Source organism: Lactuca sativa, chromosome 5 (assembly GCF_002870075.4).
Source record: "Lactuca sativa cultivar Salinas chromosome 5, Lsat_Salinas_v11, whole genome shotgun sequence".
NCBI classification, from domain to species: domain Eukaryota; kingdom Viridiplantae; phylum Streptophyta; class Magnoliopsida; order Asterales; family Asteraceae; genus Lactuca; species Lactuca sativa.
Window position 1 is genome coordinate 351613921 of NC_056627.2, and position 23957 is coordinate 351637877.

General features: G+C 33.7%; 1 protein-coding gene and 1 pseudogene across 1 annotated transcript; both read right to left on the reverse strand.

Moving 5' to 3' along the window:
* Window positions 1-6750: 6750 nt before the first annotated feature.
* Window positions 6751-6868, reverse strand: LOC128126513 (5S ribosomal RNA; annotated as a pseudogene).
* Window positions 6869-8436: 1568 nt separating this feature from the next.
* LOC111891578 (uncharacterized) lies at window positions 8437-9579 on the reverse strand. The gene has a single exon (XM_023887629.3). The coding sequence runs from the start codon at window positions 9577-9579 to the stop codon at window positions 8437-8439; it is 1143 nt and encodes a 380-aa protein (XP_023743397.3).
* Between the last annotated feature and the right edge of the window lie 14378 nt (window positions 9580-23957).

Consider the following 23957-nt stretch of genomic DNA (forward strand, 5'->3'; position numbering starts at 1 on the left):
GACCGAGCATTTACGTTTGTCATCACTAAACCATCGAGGGGCCCAAAGATATCGCTTTTATTCTACTTTGAATAGAAGGAATGGATAAACTTTGATACAATGCTCGCTTGCACTCACTAACCAGATCACACACAACAATATGTTTTATAACACCAAGTTACTAGTGCGATTACATATTATCAATGTGCAACCGACTCGCAAGATACAACTCACACATCTCGGTTTCAAGAATATAAGATGTTATCGTCTCACCAATCACTCGTGATACAATTCATGGAGCGATCCAAGTGAGTGTGGGTTTAATCCAATGCTCAAATCATATTCATAAGCACTCATGAACGTTGCAGCAAACATTTGCTTATGTCTAATGCTCTTTAGACAATCCACACACCAATTCATGACAGTCTTCATTCATATCTACTTCCAACATATGAACAACTGTGGCCCGTTCGAATAATTCGATTATTCTTAATAAACTCAATTATTCTGGAAGTCAAAACATGCAAATGTGAAACACAAGAATAATATTAATCCCATATGGCCTCAAACCTTTGAGTATAAATAAAACGCCTTTTATTTATCACCATATTGATTACTCATTATTTGTCGTTTCGGGTAATCAACTTCTTTCTTGAATTCCAACACTTGTCCCATGCTCCTAGCATGCACACAATGTTTACCTATGGTTCTTACTTTGTGAAATATATCACATTGAACACATTTGCAATCCTTCTCATTTCACAACTCCAAATCCGTTTTTCATAAGTTAAAGAATATCAAATTCTTGTTACTTATAGAATATGCTAGATTCTAACATTCTATGCAACTATCCTTTCGTAATGTCACTGCACCAAAGTCACAAAGACTATTGCCAATGATATTACAAAGTCCTCTATCGGAGATTGTTACAATACAATTCCTTAGATATGATGTCTCTCACTCAAAGTACATTCCTTTGAACATCCTTTTGCATAAAAGTTTCTAATCTAGTCATAGATTTTCAATATTCAATTCCCAATATGGACACGCTTCCATATTTTCCATATGACAACTCATTCTTAATAGAATCTTATCTATTCGTAATGATGTCGATATGGTCCATCCAATACGGAAACATTTCCATAATTTCCATAAGACAATTCATTCTTAATAGAATCTTTTCTATTCATAATAATGTCGATATGGTCCATCCAATATCATGCTTCCAACTACTCACACGCGACCAATCCTTGTCAAACTTTGGATTGTCCTTTGATAGTTGTTTAATTATTTTAGTCAAAACCGATTCTAGTCCTTTTTCCCTCTAAATGTGCTCGACATTTGGAAAATTTTAGAATGGTCAAACATTAAAGCATTTGCAATCGATCCTATACCCGAAGCGTATGGGACACGAAGCATAATGTTTTATTTGCTATGTTCTCAAAATTCGAATTGTGAAGAGGGATGCCGTAATCATAATCGAAATTTCAAGAACACACTATGTACCTTTGACTAAATTTTATTAACATTCCACAACCTAAGCCTTTAGATTTGAAATGAATCATAATATTCTCTCCCTTAATTATAGCAAAACAACTTTACAACCCTTACGACTTTGCAAGGTATAACTCTTGTTTTCTATAATTAATATTGCAAACTTGCAGTACGTGCCTTAATAATCATATAATCATAACATTTATGCTCCCACTATCATGATGATTATTATAAAACATAACACTTATGCTCCCACTAGCTTCGACATGTATTCAGAAACAGCTTAACCTTCAGAAAAACAATACTTATTGAATTTCTTAAGTGCATGTTTCTAATACTTAGTGCTTTGATAATCTTTTATCTATGCTTCTTGAACTTATACACCTTTGCCTTAGATAGTTTATATGTGTGTTTAAACAATTGCCAAACCTCACAATTCAAATTATGGAAAGGGATACCGTAACCATAATCGAATTCGAGAATTCAATTTTACAATCACTATCTTCTTAAAATCTTTCTTAGTGAAAGCATTTCCTCACAATCATTTTCATGAAGGAGGAAATCTTATGACACTTAGATTTAATGGTGTATTTGTTCCTATCCATGTGAATTTGTCAAAACAAAAGTTTACGACAAATCCAAACTCATATGGATCGAACTTTCTTGATCTCGATTTCTTGCCTTATGGTAGCACAGCTGCCCACCACGTCTTCCAAGTAGTTAAGCATCTCACATTTTCCTATCAATGTACCTTTCATTGATTAAGGTGCCTTGCCTTTTATGCGTTCAAAATGAGAATTCATAGAACTCACATGCATAATTAACTCAATTGGAACAGCACAGAAACCAAATAATGTCAACACGATAGGTTGCAAACCTCAACTCATGCGCTAGTGATGATCGATAAGGTCTATTTGATTTGTTCTTGAAGCCTTTCAAGACCAATAAGACTCCCACTGACTCCTTGACATATAAGATTCTCTTGTCAATAATCATTTCTTGACAAACAAATATTCAAGAGTTAGTGTATCTTTTATTAAAACAAAACACTTCATAACTTTGGTCCTAGTTGGTCTATGTCTTATCCAAGACATCACAACTTTCCACAATTGATGAATGTTATAAACCTTACTTTTTCACTCGATGTCACAATCTTAACTTTAAGACTTGTTATTGGAACGAAGTATGATTGACTTATTGATTTAACCATTTCTTCAATTCTTGATTCCTCTTCTTAGACATACAATTGTACTAAGACTCATTTAGAGGATCAATTGAGATATGGTTCTTAATCATTAAGACCTATCATAAAGCATAAAAGGTACTCTCCCTTCTTCTTAGAATGGAGAAACTTTTATCTTTCTGCCTACTTGATTCTTCTTATTCGTTCTGCTATTGATCTAAACCCTTTAATCAATCCAGACTTACACTTAATCTCATATTTACTAAACCTTTAGTAAATCATGACGAATATCTTTGTTACTCTTATGGTGGACTTGATCAACACGCAACTTTGTGTATTCGATCTCCAAGTCCTTCACTTGACACTTTGTCAATGAATTAGTCTAATTTCCAAATATGAAATTTCTCATTCATCGTGCAACCAAGTTGCATGATTCCAAATTTTTGTCCAATTGAAACTTGGGCGATGAGAAACTCTCCCTATTTGGTAAATTCTCGACTTTTCCATAAACACCATAAATAAGAATCATATCCATTTGTTGTAGAAATATGCAAACACCAATTTTCATAACGATTTCATTGCAAGGAAATAAACAAATAAATAAATAAGTCAAACGGAAATTTATTTTATTTATAAAAGCAACGGAAAACATTTGTCCTTACAATGCAAAATCCATTGAAAACTATGTATTTCAAAAGAAAATTATCTAACAACTCTATCATAACTATCTAAGCTCAAAATCTAATCTTCAAGTCCATGCGATCAAGATCCATTCCTTGTGATTAGATTCATCTTGCTCTTTCACCAAGCTTTCTTTCTTTTCACCGATCCTGTAAAACATTCAAATGCAATCTTATTACATTATGTATTAAGAATTAATGAATAGGAACTTAATGGAGTTAGTGGATTTTACCTGAAGCGCAGCCATACTCTTTGACTCTCCCATCTCCTGGACTCTTCAGACTCTTTGGGCAGACTTGTATCCAACGCCCTTTCTTTTGGTAGCAAACGCAGGTCGGTTCTCCTAGAACGTCCTCGGAAGCATGGTTGGTTGACTTTCCCAACAAATACGCTCCATTGCTTCGCCAAATCATTTCTAATTCAGCAACAATGAGCATGTAAGTTAGGTCAATGAGGTTGTCGTCATGATCCATCATATAATACTTTCTTTTGAACTCATTATATGATTCAGGAAGTGACTGCAAAACCCAATTCACAGCCAACTCATCTGGGAATGACACACCCAACATTACCAACCTATCAATGTGTGATTTCATTCGTAGAACGTGGGCATACACGGGTTTACCATCTTCATGTTTCATTTCCAACAGGTCTTTAGTGATATTGAACCTTTCAATTCTTCGATCTTGTGGGTTGGGGAGAACAATAGGAGGAGGAGGAGGAAGTGAAGCATGATTTCTTGTTCCTCGATTGAATCGTGGAATATCATCTTCATGTGGAATGCTTGTTCCACGGGATTTGAGAAGACCATAGTTGTCAAACTTTGACATCTACAAAACGGGAGAAAACGAATTCAAGTTAGTTGATTGATTGAGTCCTTAGTAAGTCACCCAAATGAGATACTAAGGCTAGGACCCAACACAATATTCTACAACTCGGGAGAGGGATGCCGTAACCCAAATTGCAGAGCATTTGAAGGTAAGTGAATGACGATTCACTAATTTCCACCATCAAAAACAAAAAAAAAATTAAGTTTTAAATCTATGAAAACTCCTAGATCCTCTGAGATTCATTGAACTTTCAACGGCATGTTTAAATCTCGATATGCCCCTCTTGTTTGTGACTGGGATGCCTAGGATGACAAAGCGGGTGTGAATAACCATGCAAACTTACATGGTGCCCTCACATGTTACAGTCACCTATTAGATGTGCCGGTAAACCACACACGCTCCACCGAACTATGACAAACATTGAGTCACCCTTTGCTACGTTTGCTTAGAACCATTTAGTGTGCCGGTAAACCACACACGCTCCACTAACGTCTTTGCAAGGGCACAAAGTGTAATTTCATGGAATTGCATCAATTCACTTTTGCCTAAGTAACTAATATTGGGAATTTTATGAAAACATTTAGTTACTTTAATAATTTATTATACTTATAATGGAAGGTTTCGTCCTATCCTACCCGTTCGGCTAACGACCCTCCGCTAGTCAAGAGTGTGGTGGGTAAGAGTGGATACCCATTCAATCGTCATTTTATAGGCAATTTCCTTAAACACCCCTTATAGACCAGCTTCGTGAATGAGGCCTACTAACGGTAAGACTGACTTTTACTCATACATATATATAATGTTAGACTTTTAATGTTATATATAGTATATGGTGTATTTTACACTTTTAAAATATTAGGTGGTTAAATTTAACAATTATACTTTTAATTCAATTAAATTGTAAACCAAAACTTTTATGGATTTATTAAACTTCTTTTAATTATACACCTTAATTAATAAAACCATAAGGGTGTGATTTGAACTTTTTCAAAACTATACTAGAGTTTTAGAATTTAACATTCCTAATTAAACTTTTAATCAACTTTTAAATTCCAAAACTTGAGGGTAAGTTTTGAAACATTTGAACACATTACGGTTTAGAATTTAAATATACATCAAAATTAAACCATTTAATCAAAATTTAAACTCCAAAACTTGAGGGCAAGTTTTGAAACCTTTTTTCAAAACATTAGGGTTTTAACTATTTAAATTTCAAAACAACAAAACTTTTGGGTTCAAATTTAAACTATAAAACCTAAAGGGGAAAATATGAAACATTTCATAACAACAAGGATCAAATAACAAATAATCTAAAATTAACATTTAATCACATAATTATCCATATTTGATTTATTTAATGATTTCTTGCAAAACAATTTATCAATTTAGTCAAAATAATTAATGATCAATTATCACATAAGGAAACAATTATCTTATTAACTGATAAATATCTTCAATTAGATCAAAAATATAGTTAAATATATCATAAAATCGGATTTATATTGATCTAACATGATAAGGTAACTATCCCAAAGCAAAAACAACAAGAAATCCCGAGATATACTCCATCTGACGAGTTGACTTGTCGAGTCAAGCATGGACTCGTCGAGTCACCATGGACTCGGCGAGTTCAGCTATGGACTCGGCGAGTCCAGCCTCCAGAAACCAAAAATCGATTTTTTTTCAAACATATCAAGCATCAATACAATAGAAACCAATCAAGGCTCTGATACCACTGATGGGTTTTGGTCATAAGACATCCTATGTGCTCATACAAACCCTAATGCTTGGATCTAGGTTTCTCTATTGTACATGCTTTGAATCCAAGACTATAAACCCTAATTCTAGCATATGGAAATCAATATTAACATATAATTAGGTTTAAGATATTACCTTGATTGTTATGTAGCAATAACAATCCCAATTCCTCCTTGAATTGACTTTGGAAGGCTTAGAGTCACAAGTGTCACTCCTCTAATGGCTCACAAACACCATAAGCAAGAGGATGAAGAGGAGAGAGGTTAGAGGCTGCCCAAAACATGTGAAAACCCTAGCAAGAAGCTTAGCCACGTTTTTGGTCCTTAAGGGATCTATATATAGTGAGGCTATTAGGGTTATCTAACAAGGAAACCCTAATTTGGTTGCTTAAGCCCTAAGCAACCCATAGACTCCTTTAATCAAGCCCTTGGACGATTTCCTTATGGGCTTCCCATAAGAATTCGTCCACCTCTTGATTTAAGACAATCCATGGCCCAAATTGCAATTATCTTATAATTACAATTCCAGTCCCTTAAGTTTAATTAATCTTTTTTAGTCACAAAACTAATTACCAATTAATTATTAACTAACATTAATTAAACAATATGATTTCTCCTTTAATATATTATTCCCATAATATATTAATAAATCATATTTAATCATTTCTCTCCATAATTCATCCTATCAAGTTGCTTTGGTGAAGGCAACCCAAAAGGACCATGCACCATCGGGTCAAGTACATACCAAAATAGTTATGGACTTAGACACTAATCCAACATTTGTAACATCCCCCTCTGGCACGTATCACAATATTGTCCGCTTTGGGCCACTCGGCACGAGGACTTCCCAGGGGGTCACCCATCCTGGTACTACTCCCGCCCGATCACGCTTAACTGCAGAGTTCTTATGGGATCTGCTGCCCTCACGACTTTAAAACGCGTTGTGATAGGGAAGGTATCCACACCCCTTATAAGGAATGCTTAGTTCTCCTTCCCAGCCGATGTGGGATCAGATCTAACTCACTTTACTAAAGTGGGTTAGATCTGATCCCACATCGGCTGGGTAGGAGAACTAAGCATTCCTTATAAGGGGTGTGGATACCTTCCCTATCACAACGCGTTTTAAAGCCGTGAGGGTAGCAGATCCCATAAGAACTCTGCAGTTAAGCGTGCTCGGGCGGGAGTAGTACCAGGATGGGTGACCCCCTGGGAAGTCCTCGTGTCGAGTGGCCCAAAGCGGACAGTATTGTGATACGTGCCAGAGGGGGATGTTACAATATCTCTTTGTAATTGCTTCCATCATTTTATTGCAAAAATGAGTGCCCCTATCACTCACCAAGGCTCTCGGTACACCGTATCTTGCGAAAATGTTTGACTTCAAGAAGTCAATTACAGTTTTTGAATCATCATGCCGTGTAGCCTTTGCTTCAACCCACTTTGAAACGTAATCAACCGCCAAGAGTATATAAGTATAATCAATGCACACCCTCCATCCATTTTGAACTTGAGTGGGTACCATTACGCCTTTGTTATTCTCAACAACCGTGATTCCCGTTTTCTTGGGAACCACTTGCATCGGACTAACCCATTTGGAGTCGGAAATTGGGTAAATCATATCCGCATCAAGTATCTTGATTATCTCCTTCTTGACAACTTCCATCATGGGAGGGTTTAATCGTCTTTAGGCTTCCTTCCTAGGCTTGCAATCATCTTCCAAGAGTATCTTGTGAGTGCATACATTAGGACTTATCCCCTTGATGTCCGCTATGGTCCACCCCATGGCCTCTTTATGCTCTTTCAAGACTTCAATCAATTGGTTTTCTTCAAAGTCTTTCAATTGAGAAGAGATAATCACCGGTAGAGTCTCATCTTGACCTAGATAAACATATTACAAATGGCTAGGTAAGACTTTCAATTCAAGTGTGGGTGGTTGGATTATGGAAGGTGGCATCTTGATTGGAGAATGAGATAAGGCAACTTGAGAAACATCCTTCTTTGTGGAATTAGTAATTTCTAAATACTTCACAATATCTTCAACTTCGGAATCCAATGTATACAAATCCAAGGTATTCTTCAAACTTTCACCTTCAAGACTCATGTTAAGCACCATCTTCAAAAGATCCCCATTTGATAACTCGGATAATTGTTGGGTGATTGGCTCAATCACATCAACTCGATACAATGGAGATATGTTGCTAGGATATCTCATTGCTTCAAAGATATTGAAGTGAATGTTCTCTCCATCAAACTCCATGGTGATCTTCCCATTGTGGACATCAATAATCGTGTGAGCGGTATTCATGAAGGGTCTTCCAAGGAGAATCATAGATGACTTGGAAGGAGTCTTTTCTTCAAGGTCAATGACATAGAAATCCGCGGGAAATACTAGTTGATTAACTTGAACTAGTACATCCTCCAACACGCCTCTTGGAAATACACTTGACTTGTCCGTTAATTGAATGATTACTCCAGTTTCTTCCAAAGGTCCAACATTGAGAGATTGAAAAACCGACTATGGCATCACATTGATCGAGGCTCCAAGATCTAGCATGGCACTTTCGACATGCAAATCACCAATGGTACAAGGGATAAAAAATATTATCGGATCCTTGCATTTGGGAGGTAACTTATTTTGGATAACCGCAGACACATTTGCATTGACTTGAATCTTTTCATTTGCCTTGAGTTTTCTCTTCTTGGTGCATAAATCCTTGAGGAATTTTGCATAACTTGGAATTTGCTTAATAGCATTCAATAGTGGAATGTTGATTTGGACCTTGCGAAAAGTTTCAAATAATTCATTTTCTTCCTCTATCTTCTTGGAAAAGGCTAACCGGGAAAGGAAGGGCGGTGGTATGACCAATGGTTTGATGGGTTTGTTGGAAGAGTCGGGTTGATCAACGTTTGGCACAACCGGTTCCTTTGGAGTAGCTTCAACCTTCGGAGGCTCAACAACAATAACCTCATCTTCTTCTTCTTCTCTTGAAACTCTTTTAGGGTTGCTTTCTCCAAGTGCTTTGCCACTTCTCAAAGTTATTGCACTCATATTGGGGTTCTTCTCGGTTTGAGATGGAAGTCTACCCCTTTGTTCTATCTTGTTGATAGCGGTGGCCAAGTCTCCGATTTGTGCTTGAATGTTGAAGAAGGTGTTCTTGGTTTCTTGTTGAAATTGGGTTTGGCTTTGAGCAAGAGAAGCGACAAGTTCTTGAAGGTTCATTTGATGGTTACCACTTGATTGGCCTTGTTGTGGTGGTTGTTGGTAGTTTGGAGGGTTATAATAATTTTGTGGATATGGAGGTTTTTGGGATTGGTATTGTGGATGTTGGGGTCTCATCAAAAGATTTGGTGGATTTTGCTTTGGTGGATAAGGGTTGTTTTGGTTATTCCTCCAATTTGGGTTGAAATTGTTTTGAAATCCCATGGGTCTTAGTTGACCTTGATATCCGCCCATTGCATTCACATCTTCCGGTTCACTTCCAAGTGTGGCACACTTATCCGTATAATGGCCTGTCATTGCACAAATGCCACATACCATCAATTGTTGACCACTTCCCACCACCATTTGACTTAGCACATTAGTCAAATCTAATAGTTTTGATTCCAAGTGTTGAGTGTTGCTAACTTCACCAACCACTTGTGTATAGTTTCTCTTCATGTCATTTCGAGTCCCAAAATTCCTTTGATTTTGAGAAATGGTACCAAAAAGTAATCGGATCTCGTGAGGGGGTTTGTTGAAGATGTCACCACCACTTGAAGCATCAATCATCCTTCGATCTTTTTCATTCATACCCTCATAAAATTGTTGAAGAAGTAGTTGTTCGGGTATATTGTGTTGAGGACAACTTCTACACAAATTGTTGAAGCGCTCCCAAAAATCATGAAATGTTTCATTTTCCCCTTGACGAATCCCCAAAATGTCACTTCTTTGATTTGAAATGTGGGAGGTGGGATAGAATTTGCTATCGAAGGCCTTGAGTAACTCTTCACATGTGTGAATTGATCCCGGTGGTAAGTTGAATAACCACTCTCTAGCTTTGTCTTCCAAGGTGAGCGGGAATGCGGTTAACTTGAAATCATCCAATGTCACATTGTCGGGCAACATGATAACACATATCATATGAAAGGACTTCAAATGCTTTTGAGGATCTTCTCTATCCAAACCATGGAACTTGGTAAGTTGATGTATGAAACTTGAATTCAATTCAATTCCTCGGCGGTTTGCGGGATAAACAATAGCAAGAGGTGTATGAGTAACATCCATTTCCATCATTTGTCTAAGTGTCAACTATTGAGGAGGATTGGGTGGAAAGGGGTTATTGGGATATTGTTGCATGTAATTGGGATGTTGTTGGTAAGGTGGGTATGGGTATTGTTGGGGATTGTAGATTGGTGGTGGATAAGGTTGGTAGTTAGGGTATTGGTTGTAAGGAGGTTATTGTTGTGGGTACATTGGGTTTTGGTACATTGGAGGGTGTTGGTAATTGGGTTGATTTGGGTAATGTACTTGTTGAACTTGAAAAGCATTGTTTTGAGGTTGGTTGTTTTGGTGGAAGTGTTGGTTTTGTAGTTGTGGTGGCGGTTGATAATTGGGTTGGTTTTGAGGAGGGGCTTGATTCCAAGGTGGCATATCAATGAGAGGTTCTTGTGGTTGTTGTCTTGGTTGATGGGGTGGGGTATTGGCATCTTGATTGATTGGGTTTGGGTTGGCATTGTGAGGTGGAGTGTGATTCATGGCTATGTGGTTTTCAAACGGAATGTCTTCAAAGGAATGACCGACAATTGGAGAACTCGGTTCGGTGTCGGTATCACTTGAAGTATGAACTTGATCTTCTATGTTGATTAGTGGAGAAGAGGAAGAAGCTTGAACGAGTTGTTGTTTCTTTGCTTGTTTGGCTAACTTTTTCAACCTTTTTGCTTCTCTTTCAATTTCCGGATTGTAGAGTAGTTCACCGGTTCTTGTAGACTTAGGCATAAACAATCAAATAACAATAACCAATTTCACCGGCAACGGCGCCAAAACTTGGTGGGATGTCAAGCCCACCAAGCAAATTACACCCTTTGATTGCTAAATAAACGTAATATAATGGTAAAAAGGGGTATCGGTCCTCGGGGAAATGGTTGTATTCAATCACCAATGCAATTCAATAGAACTAGTGAAATTAATCTAACTAACTACAATTAAACTAAAAGGGGGGGTGTTTGATTACTTGAAAACTAAAATACTTGAATAAATAAAAAACCTTGCAATTAAGCAAGTTGATGAGACGCTCAAAGGTTGAGAATAATTGGTTAACTAAGGCAATTCAACACAATGAACATTTGTGTGTTTATCATTAGGATCTAATACAAAGCTTATCCTTCATCCCAAATTGGTTATAGCAATCATGAAGCATGATATGCCAAGATTCCTCATAGGTAGTATGTGATGGGTTTTGGTCATAAGACATCCTATGTGCTCATACAAACCCTAAAGCTTGGATCTAGGTTTCTCTATTGTACATACTTTGAATCCAAGACTATGAACCCTAATTCCAGCATATGGAAATCAGAATTCACATGTAAATAGGTTTAAGAACATACCTTGATTGTTATATAGCAATAACAATCTAATTCCTCCTTGAATTGACCTTGGAAAGCTGAGAGTCACAAGTGTCACTCCTCTAATGGCTTACAAACACCATAAGCAAGTGGAGAAGGTATAAAGAGAGAGGAGGGAGGTTAGAATTCGTCTCTAAGACTTCCTGGGAAGGGATACACGAATTCATGACCCTAGGGGTGTTTATATAGGTGTAGAGATAGGGTTTCAGTCATTATCCTTATCTAGTTGCTTATCCACCAAGCAACCAATAAGATAATCCTTGAATCCTTATCATACTCGAATTCTAAGGGATTTACACCTCAAATTCGTTCACCATATATATAAGATAATCCTTACCTTATTTTGTAACTATCACATAATTACAATTCAGCCCCTCTAGTTTAATTAATTACACTTGATCACAAAATTAATTCTTAATTAATTATTGACCAATATTAATTAAACAAATATGATTTCTCCTTTAATATATTATTCTTATAACATATTAATAAATCATAATAACCTCTCTCTCTTTATTTATTTCTCCATTCAAGTTGCTTTGGTGAAGGCAACCCAAAAGGACCATGCACCATCGGGTCAAGTACATACCAAAATAGTTATGGACTTAGACACGAATCCAACAGTATGGAGGTTAGGGAAGCCCACAACACACCTTCTTAATTAAGATTAAGGGTCAATTGAAGCAATTAATCCCAATAAATCAATTAGCCTTAAGAATGAAGGAATCCCTAATTCCTAGAGGATGTCAAATGCTTACACATCCATAAAGGAGATATGATTCATAAGCTAGAGATGATTTCTACCATCATAAAGCCTTTGTTCTAGATAAATTCAATGATCCAATGCAAAATCAATGAAATAAATCAACCATTGCTCAATCAAATACTAAGCTCATGATCAAAGCATCAAATAAGCATAAGAATTGCAAACTGGAATCATAAACATGGAATAAATTGATAATCAATATAAATCCTTCAAAACCCACAAACATTCATTGGTTTTCAGCCAAAGTCAACCAAATAAGAGTATTAGCCACTCATGGCATCAAAGTAACAAGAACAATAATCTAATTGCATAAAGAAACTACCTAAGATTTGGAAAGATGAAAGGAAATGGTTTCTAGCTCCCAAAATCGCCTCTTGCAGGTCTCCAATGGTGGAAAATCATGTATGAGCCTCTAGATCTGATCCCCAAAGGTTATGGTGTGCCAAATGACTAAAATGCCCAAACTGGGCAGTTGCGCGGGTACCCGAGCGACGAAAATTCCACCGGCGCAAATGTTGCTGTAATGCTATTGGTCCTTCCTTCCACCACTCCACCCTTCCACTACCAAAGATTCCTTTGGTCCCCCCCCCCCATTTTCCATGTAATTTGAAATGCACCAATCATCATTTAGCCACCAAATGGATGCTCCAAGCCCAAAATTAGAAATTTATGATCCATCTTCACAAGCCCAAATAATCCAAGCTAATAACTTTCAAAGCCCAATTCTTTTTCTTTGATTATTCCAAGCCCAATAATGCTTCGGGAGCCCACTAAGCCCGTCTCCAATCAACCCGCAACCGCAACAAGCTCCAAAACCCTGCAAATATCCTCATGAAACATAAAAAGCACCCGGTACGATCCATACTAAAGAAAAATAAATAAAATACAATGCATTAATGATAAAAAGATCTAAAAATCTAAAATAAACCAATAAAAATAAGGAAATAAAATAAGCTATCAATTGTCAATTCATAATTTGTTCCAAGTTCAATTAGTTTAGGAATAAAGACAAGTGATTGAATCAACATATATTATTCCAATTTATGATATTGAATCTTAATATGGTAATAGGTAGTCGTAAGACATTTTATTGCTAGTTCACTAATTGTTCCCAATTCATTTAGATATAAAGGAGTAAGACAACTAGTTGAATGAACATATTGTGTATCCCAACTATGTGTTACAAGTTAAATAACCCCAATTGCATCTAAGTAACTGAATTAGGATTCTAGGGAAGAAAGTGGGTGAATCTAAAGTGTCTATAACAGAGTACTCTAGTTTTCTCATTTTAATTAATAAATCTCCAAGTTTTTGTTTGATTTTTACTTTAATCTTTTCCGTGACAATTGCTAGTAATACTTTTCTCTTTATTTATTACTTTGACACAATGTTTAACCACGAACTCCTTGTGGATTCGACCCGACTTACCCTATCTACTTAGGTTAGTTGGTTTATTTTTGATTGATATAACGAATTCGATCAATTACGGGGTGGAGGCATAGGAATACCATGTCCTATGTGTTGAAGCATACAAGCCCCACTGACCCCACACCCCTTTACCACTTAGGTTCCACCTCACTAATTTACATCGTCCATAAACATCCCTTTACCACTCAGGCTCCACATCATTAACTTACATAATCCATACACATGAGGGCATGAAACACCCACACAAATAGAGAGCAAGAGAGAATTCCATGAAAATATACCAAAGCCTTTATCAAACGCGATAAGATAATCAAATTCAATATATTGTTTAATCATGTTCACGTATCAAGATGTTATATTTCTACAATATATTTAAAACTAGCAAGTTAAATGAAAATTAAAAATAATAAAATGGGGCGTTAAATAATACAACAATGATATTAGTTTTATTATATTGTATATGCTCTTCCATTTTAATATCATGCACCCTAAATTACATACTTTTATTATAATCTAAATTGTGTCAATGGTCTCTACATACGGGTTGATCATGAATAAAATTAAATAAAAATACATGGTTTAATGATATTTATAGTTGTTGCTATGATTAATTCATTTAAAAAGTTTATTTGCTTAAGAGTTTAATTTCTATCATTATAATTATTTAAAACATCAAACATTATTTTTGCTTTTAAAGGTAACAATATAATTTTTATATATAATGTTATTTTTAACTATTATTGTTGTAAGTTATTTAAAATAATGTATTTGGAAACTCTTAACTATTTTAATTTGATTTCATAAATTTAACCTTTCAAAAATTTATTTGAGGAATATTGTTAGTTTTTTTATTGTAATTATTTAAAACAACAAACATTATTTTTGTTTTAAAGATAGTATAATTTTTTTTATATAATATTACTTTTTACTATTCTTATTCTAAATTATTTTTAAGCTACTTATTTGAAATTTTTTATGATTATAAAAAAAAGTTTCATGATTTTTTTTTGTTAATTTATGATTACAATTTAGGTTTAACAATATAATTTTTAACTTTTCAATATTTATAAAATAGTCTCTCGATTTTTTTTCAAGTTTAACTGAAATTTTGATTTAAATTAACCGTTTAACATTCTATTGAAGCTAACAATTTAACTATTTTACATAAAATCATTAATTATACAAAAGTTGTGACTTTAAAATGAGAATTGCTCATATACGACAATATGTCTAAACTAATAAGTTAATTATAATATGTAAAAAGTTAAAGTCATAACTTTATAAATAGAAGTAAAATATGATATTTTAATATTGTAATTTATTTAATTTATGATTACAATTTAGTTTTTGCATTAATTGAACATTATTAAACCAATATATAATAATTATTAGAAAGAAATTGAAAATTCATGGAGGTTTAAAATGCATGTGGTGCATTTAAAAAAGTCTCTTTTATATTTAAAACATCAAATATTATTTTTGTTTTTAAAGGTAACAATATAATTTTTGTATATAAGATTACTTTTAACTATCATTGTTGTAAGTTATTTAAAATAACGTATTTGGAAACTCTTAACTATTTTAACTTGGTTTTAGAAATTTAATTTTTCTAAAATTTATTTGATGAATATTATTAGTTTCTTTGATTGTAATTATTTAAAACAACAAACATTGTTTTTGTTTTTAAAGATAATATAATTTTTTTTTATATAATATTACTTTTAACTATTCTTATTGCCAATTATCTTTTAAGTTACTTATTTGAAATTTTTTAATGATTATAAAAAAGTAGTTTCATGATTTTTTTGTTAATTTAGGGTTACAATTTAGGTTTAACAATATAATTTATAACTTTTAACTATTTATAAAATATTGTATTGATTTTTTTCAAGTTTAACTGAAATTTTGATTAAGTTAGCAGTTTAACATTCTATTGGAATTAATAATTTAACTATTTTATATAAAACCATTAATTATACAAAACTTGTGACTTTAAAATGACAATTGCTCACAACGACAACACGTCTAAACTAATAAGTTAAGTATAATATGTAAAAAGTTAAAGTCGAATTTTATAAATAGAAGTAAAACATGATATTTTAATATTATATTTTATTTAATTTATGATTGCAATTTAGTTTTTGCATTAATTTAATATTATTAATCAATTTATAATAATTATTAGAAATAAATTAAAAAGTCATGGAAGTTTCAAATGCATGTGATGCAAGTAAAAATGTATATTTTATAGGTATATATAGATATAGATAGATATGATATGATTTCTCGTTATGCATTATAGTGTTATGTGAGAATTTGAGTACAAAACGTGGGTTGTTTGCAACAAGTTCAATTGTGATGTATTGTTTAATATGTTCCTTATACGATATATTTAATGACCTCTAATAGAATTAACACATCAAACAACTTGAAATTGTTGTGCTTGGTAAAGAAGTTCCCTCTAGATGATATTGTGAAAGAGATTTCACAAGTAACATGCTTGTTAAAGCTTACTGATAGTGTCTCGTTGAATTTCGGTTCGGAACTGATAAAACCCGAAATCAAGGACCCAACAATTGATTTAACTGAAACTGAAAATTGAAAATACGAAGAACCGATAACCGAACTTATAAGTGTATTTTGTTCGAAATCGGTTTCATTCGGTTCACACAATTTTTTTGCTCATCCTTACATTTAATCCCTATTTTTAAACGGAATTATATATATATATATATATATATATATATATATATATATATATATATATATATATATATATATATATATATATATATATAAGAGTTCATTTGAGACGGACATAATTTTGTGAGACCGCGAGACCAAATTTTTTTATTGAAATATTCAAATATTCTATTGTTCGTAAAAATAAAATATGTTGTTGGGTTTTTATTCAAAAATCCGATTTCACAACTGGTAGAATTGACAACGGAAGCTTTAAAATTGTTGAATAAAACTAAAACTATTTTACTTACCAAGTATCATTTTGCAAGAGTTAGAAAGATTAAAACAACCATAGAAGTGAAAACATAACAACCTTTGAAGACTTTGATCCTCATGGGAGGTTGGAAGTTGATGAAGTGTGACATTAAACTCTAAAGCAAGAGTTCTCTACAAGTATCCACCAAGCAAGAGTAGAACCATCAAAACATGTTAGTATTCACTTGTAATTTTTTGTTCATAAGCCTTTGAAATATATACCAAATATATGTTCAAAGGTAAAGGAACAAATGGACTTTGTCTAGCATCAAAATGAAAGAGAATGGAGAAGAAGAAGAGTCTTCAAATTCCGAAATTTGGCAATCCTCTAGAGAGCATGGAGCTCTCAAATTTGGCTTTAAGAAGAGGAACAAGAAGACTTGCAAGGAGTGTATCAAAAACTCTTCCATGTTCTCTCTTATATAATAGCCAAAAAGTGAAAGGAGACCATAAAGTAGAAAGAGAGACGGCAAAAGAAGACCATGCTTGGTCTCCTCCCTAAATTTTGAGAAAAACATGTCCAAAAAGAAGAAAGAAGTTGTATCATAGCTAGTTTATACACACATACATATTATCTTTATAAAAATCAATAATTTTTATAAAGAATTCCCAACATATATATATATATATATATATATATATATATATATATCTTATTTATATAAAATTATCTTTTATCTAAATTGTAACTAGTTTATTAAGATATGAATATATAAATATCTTATTTTATATAAAAATACCTTTATATAAATTGAATTAGTTTATTAAGATATAAATATAACTTATAAATAATCATACTTTATGATATATTTCATAAGTTGTTATTTCTCCAATAAATATTACTTCCACAGATAATAAATTCCCAATTAGTAAAAATATTATTTCCATGAAATAATAATTTTCCAATTAAATACAAGTGTTGATATATTTATTAATAATCAAATTATATTAATAAATAATCAATTGATGGTTACTTGTTATATGGTGTGACCTTATATGATCATATATTATTAGCAATATCATTCTATAATGACTCTTGGGGATACTAGATCTTTCAATCTCCCACTTGCACAAAACTCATCATAGATTGATATAGACAATGTCTAGCAATATTTCACTGCCCCCAATAATATATGACGAAGAATGCCATTCATCAACATCTAATTCCGAAAATCTCCAAGCTTCAATTGATGTATCAAGGTAAGTTTATCAATTATCCCTTTGTTACAGACATCCTACTGAACATGAGCCTTGGATCGCAATCAATCTCATTTGTAATTCAACTTTGGGTAACATGCGTTAGATGTCTAACTCTCAACTCATAAGAGGAACAAATCTCATCTTGAATATATAAGCCTCTTGTATAGTTCACACCATACCTGAATATGACTTTTATAACTGCCCGGTCAAGGAACAACATCTGGTCATATCAAAGCACAAAACTCCCTACACTTAAGTCCTATTATGTATCTCAGGTGTTAAGGATACAAAGATAGTACCTTTAATCAAGTATTACCCATAACTGTGATCTATGAAATGATCTTGATGTGGGTCCGTTCATTACTAGTTCTCTGACAAGTACCTATGAAACTTTGTTACAACCACTTGCCTACTTTCATCTAGTGAGAGTCAACCAATCCATTTCATATTAGTCTTACTTCATAATTGCTCCCACAATCATGGCCGACTATGAACCTTTAGAATAATAATATTATTCATGGATTAAACATGTTAATATAGAACACAACAAGTATTAATGTAATGATCATATCTCAGTATATCAAAACATTATTTAATAGTTGTTGTTACAATGTTCCAATATCCAATTACTAAATTCAAATCAAAATCCCATTACTAGAATAACAAAAGTCTTATGGCTGAAGTTTGACCACTCATACTTAGCTTAGAAGGAAAGACTTTATTAATGGGTTCGACTAAATTTAATTTGTGTGAATTCTACGAATACAATCATCTCAATATTTGACAATACTCTAAGTATAGTTAAATATTTTGGAGAATATAATTGGTGCTCTTATGTGACATAGAGTTTCTTAGCTTGATTAAGTACACTCTATTACTCACAAAAGATTTCTAGGTTATCCCTGAATGGAAGGATTCAACCTAGTTTTTCAATGATCTAGTTTATCCAATTATATTTGATTTCAACTTCTTGAAAAGCAGTGTATTCTTATTTAGTAGATTGTGCTATTTTGTTTTGCTTGGATCTCATTCCAACTAAACTTACTCTTCATTCCAAAATGAAGTCATAATCCAATTATAACTCATAATTATCTATATTTATTTAGAAATCAAAAATCCTATGTAGCTCCTTACATTAAGATTTCATTCTAAACTAATTATCTCATATACATTCTCTTAGCTCTTCTTAAGTACTCTTAGAATGCTCTCACGGTCATCTAGTGACTTAACCATGTATTCAATTTTGTATCTCATGATATGACATAAATGATGGATTCATTTGTCAAGCAAATAGAATATAAATCTTTTTATCTAGCTCAAACCTATGTGTTAGATCCATTTGAGACAAACTCGAAAATGGTTTCATGTGATAATGTCAAGAATCTTCCAGATGAATCTTGTATCTTGACCTCTTTCAAGATATTGTCATTTCATGCAAAAAGAATTTTAAATCCTTTAACATTCATCTTTATCTATCTCTTAAGGATTTTACATTCCAAGAATGTATCTTGTCATTCCTAAGTCTTTCATTTTAGAAATACTTTCCGAGTCAAGGTGAAAACCACATTGCGTAGTCGGAATGTCATTTCAAGTGATTAAGTATGTTTCTTTCATACAAGATTAGGAATATTACTATCCTCTCACTAGTTCTTAGTAAACACACAAACGTTATTTTTCATTTTAAAATAAAAGCATACCTTGTATCTTTATATTAAAATAACTATTCCAACCTTGATATGTTTGCTTTATACAAGTGGATCTTAAGCCTTACACATTTGGTTAGGATAACATGGATTAAGAAAACCTCCAGGCTAAGCTATATAGATATCTTCTAGTAGATGTCTATAAAGAAAAATGGTATTTCTTGAAATCTATTTGTTATATCTCATATTAAGAATATGAAGTTATAGTAAATAATATCCTTGTTGATTTAATCATAACTACTTGTGAAAAGGTTTGATCATAGTCAATGTCATGAGTATGATAAGGATCATAGTCAATGACATGAGTATGAGAAAGTCCTTATTTAACAAGTATTACTAAATGTGTATATATATACATGTATATATTATTTCTAGAAGAATCTCTTACTCCTTCTAGCCTTGCTATAGAGGAAGATTAATCAAGCCCATACTTAATTATTAAACATGGATTACATCTCAATGTTCATGACTCTAAGTCATTTGACAGATTCAAGATCTGATATAACATTTTGGTAGTCGATGGTTTAACTAGAAACCATCAAGAACTCATCAATGATAAATTCCACATTTCTCAAGTCATAGATGATTTCTACCATTATTATGAACAGTTTGTGTTTATGAATAGCTAATATTCATGTTCAACACTTTCTTGTTGAAACTAGTGCCAACAATTGTTACATCTAGCCATGGTTCTTGAGCTGCTTCAAGTTCCACGTGCCTCCCACTTGTTTTGTCATTAGAAGCTTGTTTTCTGCTAACTCAGCTTTCAGAGGAATAAATGTACTTATTCCTGGTGGGTTTGTATATAATAATTTAAATGCCCTTTTAGAATATTCTACAATTATGTAACTAGTTGGTGTTTGTATTCTAGATACAATTAGTGGTGACTGAAGTATAATCCCAAAAAGGTTGAAAGGAGGACATCTCTACCGATTAGAAAGTAAACTATATCAAGTAAAGTTTAGTTCACTCTTTATCATCACGAAGGCTTTAGATGGTACTATTGGGTTGTATCTTGTGCTCAATCATAGACATTCATTAGAAAGAAAGTCATACACCAAAGTGTATAGTTCCTTAATAATTATTTTATCTACACTTTAGTGAAAATATTATTAGGAATATTTTATATATAAATAAGATTTACATATGTCAAATAAACTACATTATTTGCCTTCAAAGATCCCTTTCTTGAAGTTGGAATACATGGATTTCATTTATACAATAAAGATAACAATGTAATTGATAAGTTTGATTTAAAACAAGTTTAAGTCAAAAGTGCTTGCATATAGAACTTAATTTTATTTATAAAATATTGATATTTACTTTGTAATTCTATTAAGAGAACTAGTATGAGAAATAGAAGTCAATAATTTTAGAATATGAGTATTATCGTTATGAAAAACAATCTAGTAAATATCAAACATTTAAACAAATAAATGAGACATAAATATTTAGACATGCTAAATTTAAAACATACATTGTTCCAAAACAAATATTGTTTTATATTACAATAAATTTATGTTCTAAGCATAAATAATAAACTAAACTTCTAAGCATAAATATTGTTTTATATTACATTGTGGATTTCAATTATATAAGGTTATCGACATTAACCACAAAACAATCAATAGTGCCAATCACGACATACCATAGATTGCATTAGCTTTCCTCGTGTGTCCAATCACCCTTGATTGTCCAATGTGTGACCATTATTGTTACTGTTTGTTTACTAACACACTTTACTTTACCACCAAATGATAACCGACAATAACTCTTGCAAATGCATCACAATATAGAAGAAAATAAACAATCCAATAAGTTTGGGGATGACAAAATTAAAGTAAGCTTAAGTCTTAATAATTAACTACAACTTGGAATAGAGGTAACGGAGAGGCTGAGAATGAAAAACCAGGGGCGGTTATGTTATGTGTTTCATAATGGCACAGATAATGCTTGACTTTCGTGTATGCAGTGCAAGAAAGTAATTTTTTCCACTATTGTGCCACTACGTATGTAACATCCATAAAATTTTGAAAATTTTAAAACTTTTACATAAATCCAAAAACCATCATTTATTACATATTGTTTTTGAAATGGGTTTCACATCAGAGTTTTTTTTTCCGGAAATCATAACATGAAATACAAGGAGGTGCACGATCAAGTCTTCACCTTTCCGCGATCATCTGAAGTACCTGGAACACAACCAAAAACTATAAGCCCAAAGCTTAACGAGTCTTCCCCAAAATACCACCACATAACATACATACAACAGCAATCATAAATGAGCCTTCAACCTGACTGGACCGCCTCACATGCCTTCAATCTATCCGGGCTGCCCTGAGTTTGTTGGCCTTCAGCACAAAGTAGGACCGCCTCAACCCAACCACACACATACATGTCGACATATACATAAATCAGAAGTCATAATCAATCAACAAGCAAGCACAAATCATACATAAGAATAACAGCATCCTATCTATCAGGATACCGATCTAACAACTCATAACAACATAATAACATCCTAAGATAACCAGGATAACAATCCAAAAAGGACCGACATTGGTGTCTTCGACCCATAAGTATAGTGAGGAAAACTCACTTCACAAGTAGTGTTGAACCGGTAAAATCCAACTCCAAAACTCAGCTTCGGACTCAATAGCCTACAACCACCATATGACCATTTCTATCAAAACCTCAAAATACTCAAAGTGCCCCCAAAAGTCAAACTTCGTCAACTATGGTCAAAGTCAAGGTCAACAATCCATGTTGACCCAACTCGTCAAGTGCACCTACCAACTCGTCAGGTTCCTTTAGTACTTAGAGAAATAGGGAAAACCCGAACCAACTCGCCGAGTTATCAAGACAACTTGTCGAGTTCCTACAATTTCTAGAAAAGTGGGAAAACCCGATCCAACTTGTCGAGCTGTCAGGACAATTCGTTGAGTTTTCCTATCTTAACTCATTCAGTTTTTTTCATCCCTTCTAACACTCAAGAAAGTAGATCTAGAACCCAAGAGCTGAAAAACCACGTAAAGTTGCTAACTTTACGTCTATGCATAACACCAAGAGGCTAAAACACTCAAAGAAGGCCTAACAAGTGTAACATCCCAAATTTCCAATACAAATTTTCATTTTTAAGTAACGAAATCATTTCCATAAAATATAAAATTCCAATCACATTTGTTTTCAAAATCCATAACATCATACAATTTATCCATACTATCAAAGTGTCCCCAATAAAAACGCCAGAGAGTGCATGTCGCGCCATCACGCCAGGCTCTTGCCCTTAGATCCTGAAGTACTCGAAACAATCAACAAACTGTAAGCTAACGTTTAGTGAATTCCCTACTTCCCCATAACATACCCCACACAATCCACATAATCACATAAACCATATCAACCATAAAAGTTACACAAGCCTTGCATATAAACATATAAGGATGCCATGGAAACCCTCCAAGGTCTTACACCGGGTGCCACTGGAACCCCCACGTGGTCTTAACCCACTGCCATGGGAGCCCCCACATGGTCTTAGCTAACCAAGGAAGTATCATACAAGCTAAACATGCAAACATACTAGGTTGCCATGGAAACCCTCCAAGGTCTTACATCGAATGCCATGGGAACCCCCTCATGGTCTTAGTCCACTGCCATGGGAACCGCCACATGGTCTTCATATAATACCTAATACACTGATAACACGTGTGCAATAAATATCCCAACTAAATAACATGGGCCGGCTTTGGTGCCTTCAACCCATTGGTATGGTGAAGAGACTCACCTTAGTCTGCTGAACTCAAAAGCTGCTCACCTAACAATCCGAAAACCAGTCACGCTCCAGAAGCTCCTCAAGGTGAACTAGATGCAGGTTCTTGAAGCCCAATGCTACACCAAGCTTACTCACTAACTTCTTCTTTTTGAATAAGCTCCAAAATGGCCACCAACACACTTCTATGCTCCAAAATCACACTTATAAAGGAAAACTGATTTGGAGTGTTACAACAAGGCCTAAAGCATGAAGGGGGGCCTATAACATGATAGAGCTTGAAGCTTTAAGCCCAAAAAGGCCACAAAGCATCAGATCTGAAGTGGCGACTTCAATAAATGGTCAAACCCAAGAATGACCCCAATATGAGCCAAAAATGGCAATAAATTTCCAAAAGGGAAGATCTAAGCAATAAAAGACCAAGGTATCGACTTTATACCCCAAAATGGTTGCAACAACAAAGAAGATACCGGATCTACAACCTTCCTCTCAATCAAACCTATCCAACCTCCAAGATCCTTCAAAAGATCACCAAAAACTCACTCTTAAAGCTCTCACACACACAAAAAGGGAGA